Here is a 20,885-nt window from a genome sequence, read left to right as displayed (position 1 = left end):
ACAAATGCTGATGATTTTTGGAGAAGCAGTGGAAAAGAAGAATTCCTGTTGGCCAATGAAACTAATAAAACAATGACTTTGTTAGCAAACTTAAATGAACCCCATCAATCCCTGACATTTTATATCTTGACAGTGAGAGTGTGCCGGCACAGATTCCACCTGGTTACTTGTTACCATTTGCGTATATTTCATGTGCAGCAATGGTGTACATTTTTTTACTGAAATTACTACAGCAGTTACCTGTTGCGTATACTTTTACACCTGGATGTATACATGCGCAGGCCGCGTCGTAGCTGCTTGCGTAACCCCTTTTCAAAGATCGTCATCTACTAAAACAGCAGAAGCTAGCTCGTTACCGGTTTCCTGCAGGCGCCGATACTCGCTGCTGCTTTTGCGACCGAGAAATGTGGGCAGAGTGAGAGGTCTGTCACTGGACAAGACTGAGGACAAGCAAAGTGAAGGGAAGATGTCTTCGCTCACTAAGTCGCTGAGCTGGTCAGCTGGGAGAATAGCTGCAGCCTGTGCAGTGCGGCGGCACTCCTCTTTGACAGGTGGGTTCAAACCAAAAGGTATTATCCATCATTTTAGATGGCCGCTTTCACTGAATGTTTCTGTATCGGCATTGTGACAGTAAGTAACACATGGCGAAGCTCAGCAGTCAGCTAGCTAAGGGCTAGCTATAATGTTAGAACGGTTATATATGAGGAACGTTATCGTCAGTTGAATAGCTACTAATATCAAAGTCCTCATGCGAGTGGGTCGCAGGTGTGTGTGTTGTCTTGGCTAAGTTAATTGCCACCGATATGTTGGCTACAAACTAGTTCAAGGGCTTCCCATGAAGTAGCACTTCTCCAAAGGTGTGCAATGAATTGACGCTCAGTGGCTCCATTATTAGTGTCAGTATGCTACAACAACACATTAAAATCTTCACAAAGGGAGCATTTAATGCGGGACTGTTGTAAGGTTGCAGTGGTTTGTAGCTCTGCTTAACGGTACCTCATGAACTGGCAGTTCAGTGCATGTTACTATGTTACTTTTTTTCTTTCTTATTTATTTATTTTTAGCTTTTAGGATGTTATAATTATGTGAAGTGTCTTTGAGTATCATGAAAAGCGCAAAATAAATTCAATGCATTATTATTATTATTATTATTATTACTTTTGTATTATCATCTCAATGAGCAATGTGAATCATATGTTATCAGAAAAAGAAAAAAAACAAGGACACATTAAATTGACATATTTTTAGCATAAAGTCTCTCAAATAATGACCGAAGCATGGAGGCCATACGATAAGTTGTATCTGTGTTTTACTGCTGAAGTTCGCTTCCTAACTCTTGTGACTTATTCCCATCGGTGCTTCTGCCCAGCTGAGCTGATTGAAAACATGGATAAGAAAGCAACCTGGGACCGCTTCTACACTGAGAACAGCAGCAGAACAAGCACCTTCAAAAACTTTGAGTGGTTCTTTGGATTCGATGCTGTCCGGGACTTCATTATACCCCTCTTACAGTCCAAGCCCCACCCAGATGGTCTGCTCCAGGTCCTGGATATGGGCTGTGGCACTTCTGCTTTAGGGCCCTGTATTTACAGACACTCTCCTCTCCCGGTCCGGGTCACTTGTGCAGACATTTCCCCCATAGCCGTGCGACTAATGCAGGAACAAGTCCAAACCAAAGCCCTTCGAGCTCACAGTTTTTCCTCTCAGCTGGAGTTCGTAGAGCTGGACTGCACACAGCTCCACACACGCTATGGCTGTCGCAGTGTGGACCTTATAGTGGATAAGGGCACCACAGATGCCTTGTTGAGGTCTAAGGAAGGGAAACGGAAGGCCAGTCTGGTGCTGCAGCAGTGTTTGAAGGTGTTGCGGAGCTCAGGGTCTCTGCTCCAGTTCTCTGATGAAGACCCTGACGCCAGGCTGCTGTGGCTAGAGACTGAGGCACAGGAGCCAGGGGTGATGGCAGCAGATGTTGGGGTGCAGGAGGTTGGGGAGCTACGGGGAATGACTTACTACTGCTACCAAGTTACTCCTCGCTCTATTGTATAGAAACGTTCTTGGTTGTTATAATATTTAACGAGTAAATTACTGAAAATGATTGTAAAAAAGGGTCATTTATAAAGCACAGACAGAGATAACTTGAAAAGTCGCAGCACAGCAGTGGGACTTCTTAACCAAACTGGACCTCCACAGTCCGAAACTGAGAGAGATCCAGCCCGAATCAGACAGCAGAGACAACAAGAGATTCATTAGTTTTAAAGTAACCGGAAAGGGGAAAAAAAAAACTCCTTTATGATATTATAAAAGCTTCAATTTGTGTGTGTTAGAATTATTTTCGCAGAGCTGGCAATACGGCGAGCTTAATAAAGTTGGTGTCCTAACCCTAAGATCTCCAGTTTCTGGTGTAAGATGATAAACCATTTCAACTATCTAGAAGTTAAAGGGAGGTTAGAGACTTTCTAGTGGGTTGGTGGTTTTGCCCATCCTGGCTCTCCTGCCATCCTCAGACCATCCACTAGATGTCCTCAGACTCTTGCCAGTCCTGGTCCCATGACGTCCCCTCTCACCTGCACACCTGTTCCCACTCTCCTCATCAGACCTGCAGCTTATGACCGGCCCTTTTCCACATATTCATTGTCAGTTGGCCCTGGTGACCTGAGCGTCACAGCTGTGCTATCGAGACTCTGCCTTGTTGGGTTTGTTTGCCTGTAGGGACTGACTTCCAAGTTTTGATGTGTTCCTACACCTTAAGATTCCTGTACATCACAGTAAGCCTATTGATCTACTTTTATTAAACACCTGAACTGATTTTCTGCCTGCTTTCTCTGCATTTGGGTCCAGTTTGGAAACAACCCATTGTGTTGGTGCTGATGGAGTTGACCAACAAATCCACTAAGGGTGGAGTATTATGGTTGGCACAACACACATTGACAGTGCTGTGTGATTAGTTACAGGAAGAAGACCATCTGAATGTCAATTTAAAATATCATCCAGTTTGGCTTTTATGTCGCCTTTTGTTATACTTTTCCTATTGTTATTGTCAGTGGAAATCAATGCCACTTCTAGATGGATGAACGCTTGATGAAAGCAACAGATTGCGGAAAAATGCCAGTTAGTGCTAATGTCATATAATTTTACTCAGTGATTGAAAGAGTTGTGAACGGTTATTTAACCCCCATTTAGTTTGTGACCCGTTTCATCATAGCAGTGTGATTACTGGAATAATCCTGCACCATATGAGATGCGATATGCCATGTTGGTAGACATAGCTTCAAGAATGAGGGCACCTATGCTGTGCCAGCTGTGTGTACATTACATATGTTGCATATTGCAGTGTGTCTGTGGCTGTCTTTTTGAGGCAATTCAAAGTCTACAACAACAATTGTCAGCATATTAAAATAATAATAATAAAAGATACAATTTTCCACAAAGTCTTGCTGTTATTCATTCTTAAAGCAATTTAGTATTTCCTAAAAACTTTTTTTCATACAAGCTTAATTGTAAAAAATAATACTAAATTAACAACAACATGGACATTCAATGAATTATAATTTATCAGCGCAAATAAACAAATTAATTTCACAGACAATGGTTGGATAGAATGTACAACGACGCATTCGGGCCATTGTAGGTAAAAAGGGGGGAAGATTGGTAATATTGCGACAAACAAATTTCCCAGCTTAAAATCATAAATCATAATCATTGAACAGGGAAAGAAACGTGGGTTTTCACTGTGATTTAAAGTGGCAAAATGTACATGAAAAACAATTCTCTGAGATCATAACGTCATACATTAAGGAGGAAACCATCTGATTCTCTGAAAATCAGATCATTATGAGGAAAAAAGAAAGAAATAGTGGGGCTTTCTGTCAAGGCACCACATCGCTTCTTTTTGCCAGGTGAGATCAACTTGATCACATCACAGATTCTAATGACGTCACATGAGCCGCCAATTACATAATGTATTTTATTGTAGTGAACTTAAAATGTATCCTTGTTAAAGAGCTGCTTATTTCTTTGAATTATTGTAATGTTGCATATGTTATTCAAGAGGAATTACCTCCTAAATAACATATTTGGAGCGAGGGTCAAATGTTAGTAGCATCTCTTTAATTCACGGTTGTTTCAGCACCCCGTGTGAAGTGGCTTTAAAGACTAATGTAATCTTAATGACTGAGACCGGACAGAAGGAGATCGGTGACTCAGTCCACTCGCAGCATCATGGCTCAGTGCTGCAGCAGGATGTTGTCACGTTTGTTCTGTCAGGGACTCCATTGCAAATATATAATAAATCTCTCTGTTACAATTTTTATGGATTGGTTCTGAGAATTCTCTGCGGTTGGTTTGTAGTTAGCTGAACATCTTACAACCATGTATTAGTTATATATGATATACAAATATGAAGATATTTATTGGGATAATCACGTGGAAAATTTCCAGTAAATTCTGAGAATATTCAATGAGGCAAACAATTATCAGTGATTTGGTAAAGCTGGCATATTATGATCAGTATTGCGTAAAGAAATAGAAAATAAAAATTTTGATTAACATTCATTAAAATATTTATTTTACCTTACTACTATACTACTATCAAGAGAACGTAATGTTCTAGATCAGAATATTTTAACACTTATAATACTTATGTCAATGAACAACTCCCAACAGAGTTTCAAACCTGCAACAAATTCAAATTGAGTCATTTTTACCCAACGGCTCCCAAATACTATAGATAATGCAAAGAGTGACATACAGTGATCAATGCAGTGCACTACATTTCTGAGAATATGATATTTTAAAACAAACTGAAGAAAGTCACTGGATCCTCATCAAGCCTTTCTTCCAGCTGGGCACCCTGACAGAAATGTGGAGGGATGAGCTGTTGAGGGTCCACTAGTCCAATGACGTTGTTGAAGAAGCTGAAGGTGACAAATGGGAAGAACACAAGATGAAATCCTCCAGACAGAAATGATGGATGCTACTGTAGGAAGTCAGGCGATTTGTGAAGGGAGTGTTAGCATAAAACCTGAACTTGTGGTTTTTACTAGTCTTCATGCTGAGCTAACCAAACTATCTGCTGGCAGGAGCTTCATATTTGGCAGACAGATAGTCGAGTGGTATTACACTTCGGCTCTAACTCTCAGCAAGAAAGGAAGGAATATGCTTATGTTATGAAAGGTTGGACTATTCTTTTAGGTTAAGTAAAGGCTCTTTCATTGTCTTTATAGTTTTCTTTTTATGTTTTGCTCTCAGATATGTCCCGTTTTTGTTCTGTCTCTGTGAGCTGAAGACACTTTTTCACAGCAAATATTTTCATTCTGCATAACAGAAAATACAACTAATAACGCTAATCATGGCTCTATTTTATTCGGCACGATACCAGCGGAGGCACTGGCATTAACAGTGTTATTAGTTCACCTGTGTTTGACAAGTCTCAATGTTTATTTCTTCTGGTGAGAAATGTTACATTCTGTGCAGGCACTGACCTGGTCACCATCCATCCACTTCTTATGGTATGAAACAGAGTGCTCACAGGGATGCATCCAAACTCTGTGACAGTGCTCATGTACTTTGCTGCAGAGACAGAAAGGGGTCACATGTGAGCTGAGGCAGCGCAACCAGACCAGCAGGTTAGTGTGCATGTAATAGGAGGGCAGTGATTAGACGGAAGAATCACAGGCAGCACATGACTCATTCCTCTAGTTTAGTTTCCTCTTTCCGTACCAGGTCCCTCCTTCATTTGCAGCTCTCCCTCCCAGGTGTTGACGAGGACTCCCTGTCCTGGACCAGAGGAGCTGCCTATGACAACCTGTCCCAGCAGCGACGCATTCCATGGGATCTCCAGGGGGTGGAAGTCTGCACTCAGTGGCTTCTTGCAACACGTTTGGTTCTTGTAGTTCATCTTGTACATGACACCCTACAGGACAGAATGGCATTATACAGCAATTTGTGTTGCACACGGCATCTCCCAGTATAGGTACCAATGCCATGTCGTCATTACCTCTCTGTAGAGTAAAAGTACATCGAGGTGGAAGGTCTTATTGTTGTAGGATCCAAACTCTGTGAGGCGGATGCGCCTCCTCAGTGCGTCATAGTAGTAGTTGGCGTAAGCCATCAACTTCTCACTTTGGGTGGACTTGGAAAATCACATAAAATATTGAATTGAATAAATATAGACATATTTTGACAAATAGTCCTTCAGTATGGTGAATACAATCAGTTGTGTAAGTAGATGTAAACTCACCACACTTAGGCTTCCAGTCAGCAGCGGTGGGGATGCTGCCAAAATGAAATAAGTGTGTTATTATAAAAGAGGCATTCACGTCACAGCCGTGGGAAGCTCGCTACACAGTCGTGCTATTTCCTCATAGAGGCAGAAGCAAACACAGAACATTCACAGATCAGTATTTAGCGCCATCGTTCAGAGGTCAGTGAGCTCAGTATCTCTTGATGTACTCACCGCATGGCTGTGGCCTCTGAGCAAGGCAGCCCACTGACAGGCACATGAACAGGACGAACGCTCTCATGCCGTCTGATGCTGGATGCACCTTTCCTCTGCACACAGACGCCACTATGCTGCTTCGTGAGTGCACTCACTTCCTTATAAACCAGCTGGGGAGGCGCCCACTCGGATTCCACCGCCAGGTTTTCCGCGGATTCCAGCTGTCTTGTCTGAAGACACAGACGGCATCGGTGGTAATATGTGTCCACGTGACTCAGGAGGCACATATTTTCACAGATGCTCCAGGTTTGAACCTGGCCTGAGATGTTTACGTCATGTCGTCTCGTCTCTATATGAAACCTTTGACTTTCAGGGAAATGTTAAATCAGCTTCAACATCTTTTTCAAAAAACATGCGTGGGATGTTGATTCATGAATTGTTATCGTTGTGTTATTTAATTGGCAATTCATTGCATGGAGGGAACCCTTCCCGTCCCGTAATATTACAATGCTGTATGTTACATGATGCCATTAATCACAGACACAAGGTGAAGTACATTAATTAGTTTTTTATTCTTCAGTGCTTATTAATAAACATTACATATGGTCACACATCAGCATGTTTGTTAGCTTTTTAATATGAAAATAGATTTAAAAAAACATATTTTTGATCAGACTAATTTTGTCTGAGATGTTCCAGGTGCTTGACATTACGCATGACCTCGCAGGAGTACATGTGATGTTTACCGCATAACATAGCTATGATTCAAGTAGCGCCACATTTATTTGTATTCTTTTCAAATGATTAGTTGAAGGAGGCCCTCAACGCTTGTTAGTTAAGGAACAATCTGAGGAAGTCTGTCTGCTCCTCTTCCTCAACCTTCATCCCTGCATCCAGACAAAAGCCTGGAGGGTTGAGCTGACCGGGGTCCGATATCCCAAGCACGTTGTCGAAGAAGCTAGCAAACAGAAACGGAGACATAATGACACCGTGGCCCGACACACATATTTATGATTTTCAAAAGTCCCACGGGCCTTCCCACCCTTTGGAGCTGTTTGACAGTGTTAACTCACGTTGTCACCACCCATCCATACTGGTCAGTGTGGTACACGGTGCTGATAGGAATACAACCGAATTCAGTGACTGTGCTCATGAACTTTCCTGTAAGGCCAGAGATGAAAACAAATGTATTAATTGATGGATGAATTCAGTTCAGGCATTGCCGACCGGTACAGGCTCTCTAACCTGCTTTGTCGGGCAGATCTCCCGTCCACGTGTTGACCAGTAGTCCTTCTCCAGGTCCAGACGAGCTGCCCAGAACAATCTGGCCCGCCAGAGACGCGTCTTTGGGGATTTCCATCGGGTGGAAGTGTCCCTTCAGAGGCTTTTTCTTGCATGTGCGGTCATGTTCGTTTATCTCATACATGGCACCCTGGTGGAGGAAAGTTGTGGGATGAGGATGACAATTGCTTGTATTGTAATCGAGAATCACATTTCCTGTTTGATAGTGCTTATAGTTAGGGCTGAATCAGGTTTGCCCTGGTCGAGCCCCTTGATATGCTGATATAGGCTATAGGCCCCGGAGTCGTTCTGACTTCATGTCTCATAGGGTCCATCGGACCTGGAGGTGTCTGATGCCTGGTGAACGGGCCTCCCGCGTTGGCCCTGCTGATGCGCCCCCCCCCCTCCTCTCTACCTCCTTCTGTTTCATGGATTGGAGTTCCATTCATACATTGTCATATTCATGTAATGTGTTTATGTAACTTTGTAAATGCTGTTCATTCTGTACACATGACATCTATTGCATTTGTCCATCCGGGGAGAGGGATCCTCCTCTGTTGCTCTCCTGAAGGTTTCTTCCCTTTTTTCCCTGTGAAAGGTTATTTTTGGGGAGTTTTTCCTGATCCGATGTGAGGTCCTGGGACAGGGATGTCGTATGTGTACAGATTGTAAAGCCCTCTGAGGCAAATTTGTAATTTGTGATATTGGGCTATACAAAAGAAAATGAATTGAATTGAATTCATTTCATGGTTGTTCTTCTTCCACACTTATATAGTATAATGATCTCCTGTAGATTGAACACCAATTCAACCCAAGATGAGTGAGAGGGAAGGACCAGGATGTGATAAACTGTAGCACATGACTGTCTGTGATGTAATGGTATTTATGCTCATAAACCTGCTTGTCTGGTTTATGATTCTGCATGTGAATTTATGAATGAAAAGTGAGGAGTTTTAATGCTTTTTTGAAGCACCGTACCATTACCGTAGTACAAGTTGATATTGAATATTAGAATATTCTAAATTCTGCTATTGCCATGTTACATTGTTGATTAAGCTCTTAAATCTGTATATTCACATGACTACTTCCATTTATGTTATATATTTTGACCGGGACAGATAAATACGGTTACTGTGAACATTAACAAGATTATGGTTGTGCTGATAACCGAAGGACCACTCCTTATGTAAATCATTTGCAAGGGCCACATCAAATTTTTACTCTCATAATAATATAAGTCCCACTGCGTGGCAACTTGGCAAATGGCAACTCTTATCTTGGCTTCATATTCCTCAGTTTGTTCACATGTCTTTAAATCGAGTGTTGACTTTGAGTACACTCTGGCTGTAGATCTTTGGTGCTTCTAATTTAACAAAAAGATTATTCTTGTTCTTTTCACTTTAAGCAAGTTCACTCCAACACACTCATGTGTGCTCTGGTCACCTCTCTGTAGAGCAGCAGAGCATCATAGGTGAAGGACTTATTCTCGAATGTGCCCAGCTCCATGACCCGGACCCGTTGTCCCAGCGCATCGTACAGGTATTTGGCGCCAGCCCACAGCTTTTCATCCTGTGTGGACTGGAGAAAGACTGTGTGAGTGAGTGACGTTACGTCTCCCTCTTTCACATACCGTACAAGTGCTTAGTCACTGTGCTCAGGTCAGGTGCTGATTTGTGACGCTGACATAACACAACTCAGAAACAAGGATCACTCACCACAGTGAGGCCTCCGCTCAGAAGAGCAGGACTTGCTGTGTAATGGGAGAAGATGAATGAAATTATGCCATTGCGCTATTTAACAACAGCACACATTTGACACAGTAATATTATTAAGTCATATCACTGTCCAATTCAGCATTGGACAACATTGAGTATTGAGGAAGAATAAAATGTCATCAGAAATAAGAGCTGAGAGATTTGTTTTACTTACAGCATGGGTGAGGCCTCTGAGCCAGGCAACCTGCCAGTAAGCACGTTAAAACAAAGAGCATCATATTTAGGATTCCACGCTTCAGACAGCCACAAACACTCTGGTGCTTGAAAGGAGGGTCCCTTCCTTATAAAGACAGACAGAGGCTCCAGGAGGAAGTCCTGCTTCCAGGGTTTATTTTTAACCATGCAGCTCTTGTGGGTGAAAAGCTGCCGTCATCGGGCTCACATCAAGATAAAAGGCCATACATCTCTCCCTGCAAATGATGTCTACTTAATGTTAACTATAATAAAAATAATAATGATAACAATAATAAAGCATTTTATTTGTATAGCGCTTTAAAAGGTAGTCAAAGGCACGTTACATGAAAACAGAATCAATAAAACGAGAGAGTAAATCCCAGTAAGAAACAAAACAAAAACATACATAACTAGCATCACAGGTTAAAATCAGATTTGGATAAAATAGTTTAAAGCTCCTCCTATGAATCGCCACCTTAACGTGGTGGAGGAGTTTGAGTGGCTCAGTGATCCTGGGAGCTATGTTGTCCGGGGCACCAGCCCCTGGTAGGGTCTCCCAAGGCAAACAGGTCTCGGGGGAGAGCCCAGACTAAGAGCGGTTCAATAAACCCTGATGATAAGCAGCCCACGAACTGAAGCTACCTTGCCCGGACAAGGGAAACCGGGGCTCCCTCCCGGAGCCAGACCCAGGAGGGGAGCTCGTCGGCGAGCGTCTGGTGGCCGGGCTTTCGCCCATGGGGCCCGGTCGGGCTCAGCCCGAAAAACATCATGGAGCAGCAGTCACCCTGTGGACCCACAACCCGCAGGGAGAATTATCGGGGTCGGGTGCTATGTAGACCGGGCGGCGGCCCAGGCGGGAGACCTGGGCGGGCCGATCGCCGGCAGCATAGACTAGCTCTAGGGACGTGGAACGTCACCTCACTAGCGGGGAAAGAGCCGGAGCTGGTGCAGGAGGCGGAGCGGTACCAGCTAGATATAGTTGGGCTCACCTCCACGCACAGCATGGGCTGTGGAACCAAGCTCCTGGAGAAGGGTTGGACTTTGTCCTTTTCTGGAGTTGCCCAGGGTGAGAGGCGCCGGGCGGGAGTGGGGATACTCACGAGCCCCCGGCTGAGCGCCGCTGTGTTGGAGTTTTCCCCGGGGAACGAGAGGGTCGCCTCCCTGCGCCTACGGGTTGCGGGGAGAAGGCTCTGACTGTTTGTGCTTATGCACCGAACAGCATTTCGGAGTATCCGGCCTTCTTGGAGTCGGTGGGAGGGGTCCTGGAAAGGGCACCGACTCCATAGTTCTCCTGGGAGACTTCAACGCTCACGTGGGCAATGACAGAGAAACCTGGCGGGGCGTGATTGGGAGGAATGGCTTGCCCGATCTGAACCCGAATGGTGTTTTGTTGCTGGACTTCTGTGCTAGCCACAGTTTGTCCATAACGAACACCATGTTCGAACATAAGGTGGCTCATAAGTGTACCTGGTACCAGAACACCTTAGGCCGGAGATCAATGATCGACTTTGTAATCGTATCATCTGATCTGCGGCCGTATGTCTTGGACACTCGGGTGAAGAGAGGAGCAGAGCTGTCAACTGATCACCACCTGGTGGTGAGTTGGATCAGATGGCAGGGGACTCGGCTAGAGAGACCTGGCAAGCCCAAACATGTAGTGAGGGTGAACTGGGAACGTCTGGCAGAGGATCCTGTCCGGGAGGTCTTCAACTCCCACCTCCGGAAGAACTTCTCACAAATCCCGAGGGAGGCTGGGGACATGGAATCCGAGTGGACCTTGTTCAAAGCCTCTATTGTGGACGCGGCTGCTCGGGGCTGTGGTCGGAAGGTCATCGGTGCCTGTCGTGGCGGAAACCCGGTGGTGGACACCGGGAGTGAGGGAAGCGTCAAACTGAAGAAGGAGGTCTCCTGAAGCAGCTGACGGGTACCGTCAGGGCTGCAGCGGCGATAGTCGCTGAGGCTAAAACTCGGGCATGGGAGGAGTTCGGGGAGGCCATGGAGAAGGACTTTCGGTTGGCCTCAAGGAAGTTCTGGCAAACCATCCGACGGCTCAGGAAGGGAAAGCAGGGTCTACCCCAGGCTGTTCTCAGCAGGGGTGGGGGGGGGGGGGAAACTGCTGACCCGGACTGGGGACATCGTCAGGGGGTGGAAAGAGCACTTTGAGGAACTCCTAAACCCGGCCAACATGTCCCCCGGAGAGGGGATTCACTTTGGGGTGGATTCACCCATATCCCTGGCAGAGGTCGCTAAGGTAGTCAAAAAGCTCCTTGGTGGCAAGGCGCCAGGGGTGGATGAGATGGTTGACACGCCTTTTCAGTGTCGCATGGGGGTCGGGAACAGTGCCCATGGACTGGCAGACCGGGGTGGTGGTTCCCATCTTCAAGAAGGGGGACCGGAAAGTGTGCTCGAACTATCGTGGTATCACACTGCTCAGCCTCCCAGGAAAAGCTTATGCCAGGGTGCTGGAGAGGAGGCTCCAACCGCTTGTCGAACCTCAGATTCAAGACGAACAGTGCGGATTCCGTCCCGGTCGTGGAACAGTGGACCAGCTCTTTACCCTTGCAAGATTATTGGAGGGGTCCTGGGAGTTTGCCCAACCAGTTTACATGTGCTTTGTAGACCTGGAGAAGGCTTTCGACCGGGTCCCTCGGGGGTTTTTGTGGGGGGTGCTGCGGGAGTATGGGGTGCCGGACCCGTTGGCACGGGCCATCCGGTCTCTGTACGCCTGCAGTAGGAGCTGTGTTCGTCTCCTTGGTAGTAAGTCAGACACGTTCCTGGTGGGTGTTGGGCTCCGCCAGGGCTGCCCTTTATCACCGGTCCTGTTCGTGACCTTCATGGACAGGATATCTAGGCACAGCCAGGGGGCGGAGAGGATCCGGTTCGGGAGTCTCGGGATCGCCTCTTTGCTGTTTGCGGATGATGTGGTCCTGTTTGCCTCCTCGGACCGTGACCTCCAGCATTCACTGGGGCGTTTTGCAGCCGAGTGCGAAGCGACAGGGATGAGAGTTAGCACCTCCAAATCTGAGGCCATGGTGCTCTGCCGGAAACCGGCGGATTGCTCCCTCCAGGTGGGGGCAAACTGCCTACCCCAAGCGAAGGAGTTCAAGTATCTCGGGGTCTTGTTCACGAGTGAGGGTAAGGTGGAGCGGGAGATCGATAGGCGGATCGGTGCGGCTGCAGCAGTAAAACAGGCGCTGTACCGGTCCATCTTGGTGAAGAGGGAGCTGAGCCGGAAGGCAAAGCTCTCCATTTACTGGTCGGTCTACGTTCCAACCCTCACCTATGGTCACGAACTCTGGGTCGTGACCAAAAGAACGAGATCTCGGATACAAGCGGCTGAAATGAGCTTCCTCCGTAGGGTGGCCGGGCTCAGCCTTAGAGATAGGGTAAAGAGCTCGGACATCAGGGGGGAGCTTGAAGTCGAGTCGCTGCTCCTTCGTGTTGAAAGGAGTCAGCTGAGGTGGTTTGGGCATCTAGTCAGGATGCCTCCTCCATTAGAGGTTTTCCGGGCACGTCCAACTGGTAGGAGGCCCCGGGGAAGACCGAGGACACGCTGGAGGGATTATATCTCCCGGCTGGCCTTGGCACGCCTCGGGATCCCCCAGAATGAGCTGAAAAGTGCTGCGGGTGAGAGGGAAGCCTGGGTCGGCCTGCTGAACCTGCTGCCACCGCGACCCGACCCCGGATAAGCGGGTGATAATGGATGTATGGATAGTTTAAAGTGCAGTTTTGAAAGTGGCCAGTGACGGAGAATGTCTGGTGGAGAGAGTTCGAGAGGGAGGGGGCGGCAATAGAGAAGACCCTGTCCCCCCCCAGAGGTTGTCTACACATGATAGTGTGCATGTTAAGAAATATTATGTCTGGAAACATGATCTGCACGATACAGTACATTTAGCAATGGAACAATACACAACGTCTCCGTATCACATGTTCTTTTCATAAAGATAATGCTGACAATGACTGCGAGGTTAGCGCACAGTGGGTCAGGGGTAAAGAATGTTTTATTCAAACATGGACGCTAATAAACTCAGAACTGGATTTTCAGCTGACTGGAGAGAGGTAGGCTTATGACTGCTAACAACTCCAAGAATGACATCACTGTCATGTGATGTGCAGGGTGTATGCCTGTTGTAAATAGAGCACCTGCTTGTCCTACAAACCGTCACGCACATATCGTCTCTAACCACAGCATTACTTTATAGATTCACTATGTTTTTTCTCTGCATTTGATTCAATATTTACCCTTGCATTTGAATTACACAGTAAAGGTTGAGGTCCTACACTAAAGGCCATCTGCAGTCATCATGTATGTATAACAAGGTTATAATTGTGGGGTTTTTACCATAAAGATAAAGCCCCGCTAGTTCAATTATCAGACCCACACTCCAATGACCACAGATGAGACTCGAGCTCTTGGTTTTACTTGCTGCAAGGAGAATGTTGAGCTGTGCCTCTGCACGTCTGCAAAACACTCTGGCTCGCCATTCTCCAGACAGTCCTTTTTATTGAAGCAAGCGGTTATCCCACACAGAATGAGGAAACAGTTTGTCTAGTTCCTTATCAGTCTGAGATGACCCTGAGCCATGTGTGGTGCGCGGGTGTGTGAGGAGACACGAAACAAACCTAGTTTTGTGCCTGCACATTAAACCTGTTGATCTCTTGTCCTCAGGGTGAACGGTATAGAATAAGTAAAACAACAACGTATTACTCTTCTTCTGTTAGCTACAGTAATTACATTCATAGGGCATTCTTTAATGCAAATTGAAAACACATGCTCTAAACTCTAACATTAATACATTTTTTTCAGTTATTATCAACACTGGCGACATTAATCTAGTTGTTTTCCGATCCTCAGGCACCAGTGTGATATAAAGGTGAAAAACTGCAGCAGCAGCAGCATTTTAAAATAGAGTTCCATAATTGAAAATATTTCACGAATGTATGTCACCCCCATTCAAGGCCCTCGCCTTGATGGGGCGTGCGAGAGTCTGGGTCCTTAACCCCAGACTCTTAACCAATGCCCAGTCCATTAAGCTCTCATCAGCCCCTGAGTCAATCAACACATCCAATGTTATGGCTGTGGTGTTGTGTTGTACCTTAACGGAAGTCAAAACACGTGCTGAAGAACCTGAAGCTGTGGGTCGGCTGTCTCGCCGAGCTGTCTTGGCTGTGCATGCTGCTACCAGGTGACCGAGCTCCCCGCAGTAGAAACACCGTCCTTCCCTAAGACGCCGCTGCCGTTCCTCCGGGGTAAGTCGAGTATCCCCCAGCTCCATAGGTTCATCCCCGCTAGCAGGGGGAGAATAACGGCGCTGATCTGGTAACGACCGGTCGGGAGCCGATCCGGGGGAGGCGAAGAAGTGCTGTGGGTGATCTGGGGACTGCTGGCGTCCTTCCCGGAGATCCGCTTTCCCACTCCGCCACGGCCCACGCCTTCGCCCGTCCCGAAAGGTGAGAAATGATGTAAGCCACCTTGGCTCGGTCTGTATGACCGTGTCGAGACGAAAGTTCAAACTGCATGTCACAGTCCATGAGGAATGACTTACATCGTCCCAGATCTCCTGAATATCATTCGGGAGATGCCAACTGGACTCCAGCTCCGGCGTAGGCGAAGGTGGGAGAGGGTGAGGATTCAGGTGTGGGGGGTATTGAATCCCTTGTCTCAGGACCACTGAGAAGCTGCTGAATCTGTTCCGCGAGGCCCCCTATCTGGGCAATAACAGCCGCCTTGAAGTCATCCTGACTTCGGGCCAGACCCTTGACCCCCTGGCTAAGCGTAACCATCTGCTCCTCCTGCAGGGACAGGCGCTCCTCCTGAGAGCCTAGAGCTTTAGCGAGAAACTCTGACCCTGCTGCGTCCATACTGGCCAGTGTGTACTGTCACGTCCGGGCAGACACAGGACACAAATGCAGGGTCTTCCAGGTAACCTTGTCCTTATTTGTAAGACTGACTCTCCAAAAGGTCAAAAGGAAAATGCAGGACTATAAAAGATCATCAAAAGAAAACAAAGATCACTTCAATCTTGGAGGAAAACAAAAACGCTCCTTAAAAACTGGAGGCACTATGAAAGATTATCTAAACCAAAAATCACTCCGTACGGAGGAAATAAAGGACTATGAAAACTTTAACAAAACACCTAAATCTAAGACACAAAAACTTACAAACTCAAAATCACTCTCTGGGAGGAATCCAATGAAAAACGGAAAAGATGGCTTGGTATTTCAAGACTCGGTGACGTGGCAGGGCTAGAGGGAACGCACGGACGCGAGGACAGAAACAAACACACTGGCACAGAACAAGGGGAGACGCATGAGGGAAGTGGAGACAGGTGGACACAATCAGCAATCAGGAAAGACAATCAGACAGGTGACACATGAGGAAGGGCAAGGAACCTGAAACGAGAGGAGAGTTACTACTTCAAAAATAAAACAGGAAATGACAAGACAAGAAAACCCAACAAAATAAAACAAACCCAACAACTTCACCGCGGTGCGACAATGTCAATGACAAAAAAAACTTACCATTAAAATCATTGACTGTGTTCATTCACACTGCCATCATGTTTGAATGAAGGTGGCTGCATCTTATTTTTTTTGTAGCCTTCTTATATTTGACATACATTTTAAAAGTCACTACTCATGTTGGAATGGTTATTTTACATTTGTTATGAGAGCAAAAGTGTAATTTGAATACCGGTATGTTGAATTTGCAACAAAGCTGAATAGCTAGCGCGAGGGTGTAAAATAAGGCTTGTTGCTATTAGAAACCTAGATTGATGATTTCATTATGAATACAAATTAATAAAAGCCCTCAACATCGGCAACTCCTCAAAGTTTCTGAGACAGAACATGCGGGCGGTTGGAGCATTGGACGTAGTTGGAGCAGCTGGCAAATGCCATTGCATTGGCCCATGTTGCTCTTCATGGAAGATCCTGAGGCCTCTGGCCCCGTGGTTGGAGGGGCCTCTGGGGGACTTGGTGGAGTGGATTTGGGGTTCAGTGAGGTAAGCCGGCCCTTTGCCATTGGCTGTCACCCAACCTGTAAAAACAGAAACATTAAAAGCCCCGTCTTTGTGTGCAACCATTAACATGGCAGTATAATATAATCATCTCCTATAATCCAATGGCTTTACTCACTTGTCAAAATACTCACCAGAGCATGTGTTATAAGATTGTGTTTGAGAGGTATTCAGGCCAAAATGGTAAATTTAATCCCTAATAAAATGTCTTCTTTTGGGCAAGTTCATTCAACGGAGGGCAGAGACAATTAAGAGAATACTTGCCACTAAACTATTATTTGTATCATCATTTCCCATTGCTCCCTTTTAACAACTCATAGTACACTATAGACTAATAAACAACAAAGTATTGGCTCTACTATAAGTATACTATAAACTAGTGGCTATAAACTGACAACTGGAGGGTGCACTGGGATTACGTTAGAATTTAAACCAACACTACTCCAAGGCTGCTGCAGGCTATTCTGCACTCTGCTGTCTCTAAATTATCTATTTGTGTACGGGGTCCTATTAAAGTGGTAATTATGAATGATGTAATATTAATACTAATGCAACATCTGGTACATCTATTTTCCTGAAATGAAGTAAAATGTAACACATTTATTTGGTGTTAGCTGTGGTGTCTGTGATTTGGCCTCACCAACAGTGCTTCTGAGGGAATGAAGAAGATCTGAGCCATCACTTCCTTGTCATAAAGGCTCTTGTTGAACGAAGTTACATAGTGCTGGGCTGTCATCTGTCTTTCCACACCTTTCAGGTGAAACTGGATTTCCTTTGGCTTCAAGTAGTCTTTCCCCACATAACTGAGCACATAAATACACACTATGTACTCATTATTACTCATTATGTTACGGTTCAGGTTGCCCCTGCAATGTGCAGCTGCATACCTGCTTAACCTTTCCTCCTGGTGTAAGAACTGCACCCATATTGCCGCTCTCTGGTTCCCCTGCACCCCGATCGATCCCGAGGCACATTTTTGTCTTGGGTCTCTGCGTTGCAGTAATCATAGAAGTTTGCTAAAGCTCTTTGGCAAGCTTGAGTTGCCTGCGCCACAACCTCCGGAGGAGTGCCGAGCCATTTGTGAGCCACAGTGAGAGAATAGGCAGCCTTCAGGAAGGTGTGGAGGTCCTGCTTGCTGGTGACCAGCTCGCCCTCTGCTTTGGTGAGCAGCCGATTGAAAATGCCTCTCTAGCCTGCAGGAGGAAAGACTGCCGTTGAGAGGCTGGGCACTCCACGGAGTTGCCTGAGGTGAAAAAGAGTGAAAAAGAGGCCAGAGAGAAGCAGAAGAAATTAAAGCAGCAATAAGTAAGATATAAAACTCCTCAGAATAGGTATGTCATAAGAAGGGATACTTCAGTACCAAGTCTATGCCAACATTCTGAATCAGATATACAGTGGGAACGACAAATCCATGTTGAAATTGGACAGCTAGTAATGTTAGCTGTTAGTAGGCAGCACAGCAGGACAGGTTCCATAAACAACCTTATGATGCGTCTATTCAGTAAGAAATACTATTGGATAAAGGTAAATTATAATGCTATGTAGATGTGTTTTAATGTAATCTTGTAACATTTTGTTTTTGAAGAGGAAATTGGGTATTGAGAGTCATGGGATTACACTGGTATTGTTACCGACTACTGAATTTCTGGTATCGGGACGTCACCACTTTAGAAATGTCAGATTTTCATAATTATGTTATTATGCTTTATGTCAGGCAACAGTGAGGCGTGGCAACAACCCATCAATAGAAAGACTTACCACATTGGTCAACACATAGAGGGAAGTGTACTGGCTGTACACCACCGCCATTTTAGCTGCCTGTGCAGCAGAGAGGAGACGATGACTCCGGTCACCAAGTAAAGACTGCTCCAAACAATCAGACAGACATAGACAATAATTATACAAAGCCAGCAATATATACAGTATATATATGAAACGGTTATTAAATATATTTTAGATAAATTTACCAAATCAATATCTGGATTAGTCCTAAAGGCATGGAGGTCCTCATCATTCATAGACACCAATATGTTAGCCACTATGCCAAAAGAGGTACCAATGCCCTATACAATGTACAGACATGCAGAGCACAGGTTATTAACAGTGCATCTGTTCTGCATGTTTACAAGCTCATAATATGGCAACTGTGATGGCAATATTGAGGTTGCTTCTGGGCTACTTTTTGATCAGGTTGTGGAAGTGCGTAGTAGCCAACCATAGAGGCCCAGATTAGCTTTGCAGCCTCAAGCCACAAGCCTGACAGATCAAACAACAGCCATCAGTGTGTCAGCGGAGTGAACTCTCTTCTTTCATTCAGGAAAAAAGACTTACCGAGCTTTTGCAAAATCATCCCACGTACTTGAACACTAACGGCCTGCACAAGAGCCCTGTCACATTCACAGTGGTACGCCCAACATCCTGTATAAGAAAGCAAAGATTTGCTTTTTATTTAGCTTGTAAGAAACATTATAATACATTGTTAAATGGCAATATGAATGTCACAGCACCTACCGGTGGCTCTGCTGTTGTTAATCAGACTGCTCAGAATGTATTCTGCCTTCTGCAGTTTGCCTGGAGGGAAGATGATTGTAATGATTATCCAGCTCTATGTCTCTTTAATGGCACTTTGGAATGAGGATTTTCACATTTCTTATTATGAGTTTCCATATTATTTCCAAAAACAATGATCAGGATGATTTATGAAATGTGAACTCATCCATTCCCTTATACACAGTGCCAGTGGCTCCCCATAAAACAGATTTTAATTTTGCTATTGAAGTACGCTCCCCTCACCACACTGCACCAGAGTTAAAGTATGACCAGCTCGGGGGCCACAGGAACGCTAGGGTGCCTTCTGTGGAGCAGCTTGGTGATCTTCAACAGCCAGCTGGACTCGTCTGTCTAGTAGAGGAAGCGGTCGACTAAGAAGACCGCCGCCAACACTGTGCATGCCTCCTGAGCCACGATGGAAGCCTTTAGAAGGGCCTGGCAACACAGCAAACATAAATATAGATTATTTTCATGAAGTAGCACCACAGAGAAACCATCACTTAGCCGTGTCATTATTCCCAGGAGCTGGGACAGGTGCTTGCTGACAAGGTCACTGAGGTTGGTCTTGTACTGCCACTTCTCCGGCGTAAAGGGCCACTTCATGTCCATTGCCTCCTGCAGGAGAGAGGCCAGTTCTGCACAGAGCGAGTCAACAGCAAATAAGTGGAATTTCATCAATTTCAATTTCATTTCTGACAATACTTGATAAACTTTGTAGGATATAATAACTTAACTTAAAACTACAGTAGCACCTTTTTACCCTTCACATTCATGCAGACTCCATGTTGGATTCACTGAGTAAAGAATGCTTTTGTCCATCACTCTTAACACAAACTATGTCTTAAACCACCTCTTCTCTCTACCAAAATCCCAATCAGACCGATCTTGCCCAAATGAAGATTGAACAAATAGCACCATCTTCTGCCTGACCTCTGCATCTACAGTAGCTCAGCCTCTCTGCCTCAGTGGGCTGGGTGAACCGTTGAGCTGCTGCCACTGCTCCGAGGCACTCCTGCAGTAAATCCTCCACCTCCTGGCTGTCCATTCTGGTAAACAGAGGCTGTGGCTGTGGCTGTGGCCTGGGACCAACGGATTCCCCCTGTCTTGCCCTCTGTTCCTGCATTAAAGTGATTCAAGAAGGGGAATCCCACTTAAAGACCAGGCTGCTGTTGAGAAAGGATTCACCATCAGGTCTGCTTCCAAACATGAAAGCTTCAATCAATAATTAAAACACACAACACAGAAACTGCTAAGAAGATTATTTTTTATTGTCTCTGTCTCTCTCTCTCTCTCTGTCTTTTATAATTATGTCCGCTTGATGAAACACTATTTTCATAAACAGTAAATGAACAGCACCTACCCTATCTTTAAGTTTGCCTCTTTCCTGTGGGCAGGACTACACACTGCTGCCCTCAAATGCTGTTGGACATATCCCTACTCCGGGTTGAGAGAGCCTGGCCGTTTCTCAATACCAAGTACGCTGAGTACAGACTTGTGTACTTTTGGAGTTTGGACTTGGGAGTTACAGGAGGACGCAGGACGGTCTTTCTGCAATTGGAACAGCAGCGAACTTGATGACGTCACCACGTCTCTTGTTGTTTCTTATTATCTCTTTAGTCTCTTGTCTCTTTAGTCTCTAGTTGTCTCTTA

General features: G+C 45.5%; 4 protein-coding genes across 4 annotated transcripts; 1 reads left to right on the top strand and 3 right to left on the bottom strand.

Annotated features, from left to right (window-relative positions):
- Positions 1-431: 431 nt before the first annotated feature.
- Positions 432-2,378, top strand: cskmt (citrate synthase lysine methyltransferase). The gene is made up of 2 exons (XM_034557481.1): positions 432-551; positions 1,370-2,378. Exons 1-2 carry the CDS (start codon positions 467-469, stop codon positions 2,044-2,046), a joined length of 762 nt encoding a protein of 253 aa, XP_034413372.1. The 5' UTR covers positions 432-466; the 3' UTR covers positions 2,047-2,378.
- A 1,053-nt stretch (positions 2,379-3,431) lies between these two features.
- LOC117747943 (ependymin-like) lies at positions 3,432-6,585 on the bottom strand. Its single transcript, XM_034557482.1, has 6 exons — positions 6,455-6,585; positions 6,239-6,273; positions 5,996-6,130; positions 5,719-5,911; positions 5,481-5,568; positions 3,432-4,913 (listed from the first exon to the last, which is right to left on the bottom strand). The coding sequence occupies exons 1-6, from the start codon at positions 6,519-6,521 to the stop codon at positions 4,790-4,792; spliced, it is 642 nt and encodes a 213-aa protein (XP_034413373.1). The 5' UTR covers positions 6,522-6,585; the 3' UTR covers positions 3,432-4,789.
- Positions 6,586-6,989: 404 nt separating this feature from the next.
- On the bottom strand, positions 6,990-9,758 carry LOC117747754 (ependymin-like). Its single transcript, XM_034557192.1, has 6 exons — positions 9,647-9,758; positions 9,433-9,467; positions 9,161-9,295; positions 7,682-7,868; positions 7,510-7,597; positions 6,990-7,394 (listed from the first exon to the last, which is right to left on the bottom strand). The coding sequence occupies exons 1-6, from the start codon at positions 9,708-9,710 to the stop codon at positions 7,268-7,270; spliced, it is 636 nt and encodes a 211-aa protein (XP_034413083.1). The 5' UTR covers positions 9,711-9,758; the 3' UTR covers positions 6,990-7,267.
- Positions 9,759-17,688: 7,930 nt separating this feature from the next.
- Positions 17,689-20,714, bottom strand: alpk1 (alpha-kinase 1). Its single transcript, XM_034557794.1, is given in 9 exon segments — positions 17,689-17,928; positions 18,444-18,548; positions 18,653-18,748; positions 18,865-18,941; positions 19,017-19,103; positions 19,197-19,290; positions 19,506-19,671; positions 19,756-19,887; positions 20,168-20,714. Coding segments are annotated over 9 exon segments (1,188 nt in total). The 5' UTR covers positions 20,359-20,714.
- Between the last annotated feature and the right edge of the window lie 171 nt (positions 20,715-20,885).

Source organism: Cyclopterus lumpus, chromosome 18, assembly GCF_009769545.1.
Source record: "Cyclopterus lumpus isolate fCycLum1 chromosome 18, fCycLum1.pri, whole genome shotgun sequence".
NCBI lineage: Eukaryota > Metazoa > Chordata > Actinopteri > Perciformes > Cyclopteridae > Cyclopterus > Cyclopterus lumpus.
Note: the sequence above shows the minus strand (reverse complement) of the source record. Positions and strands in the feature narration are given on the sequence as shown.

Excerpts from the sequence above, each read along its gene's own strand:
- cskmt (XM_034557481.1), top strand. The coding sequence starts at position 467 with ATGTCTTCGCTCACTAAGTCGCTGAGCTGGTCAGCTGGGAGAATAGCT. Across the intron at positions 552-1,369 it reads GCGGCACTCCTCTTTGACAG|CTGAGCTGATTGAAAACATG; the intron begins GTGGGTTCAAAC and ends GCTTCTGCCCAG.
- LOC117747943 (XM_034557482.1), bottom strand. The coding sequence starts at position 6,521 with ATGAGAGCGTTCGTCCTGTTCATGTGCCTGTCAGTGGGCTGCCTTGCT. Across the intron at positions 6,274-6,454 it reads TCAGAGGCCACAGCCATGCG|CATCCCCACCGCTGCTGACT; the intron begins GTGAGTACATCA and ends TCATTTTGGCAG. Across the intron at positions 4,914-5,480 it reads AGTGGATGGATGGTGACCAG|CTTCTTCAACAACGTCATTG; the intron begins GTCAGTGCCTGC and ends TGTCACCTTCAG.
- LOC117747754 (XM_034557192.1), bottom strand. The coding sequence starts at position 9,710 with ATGATGCTCTTTGTTTTAACGTGCTTACTGGCAGGTTGCCTGGCTCAG. Across the intron at positions 9,468-9,646 it reads TCAGAGGCCTCACCCATGCT|CAAGTCCTGCTCTTCTGAGC; the intron begins GTAAGTAAAACA and ends CCCATTACACAG. Across the intron at positions 7,395-7,509 it reads TATGGATGGGTGGTGACAAC|CTTCTTCGACAACGTGCTTG; the intron begins GTGAGTTAACAC and ends TCTGTTTGCTAG.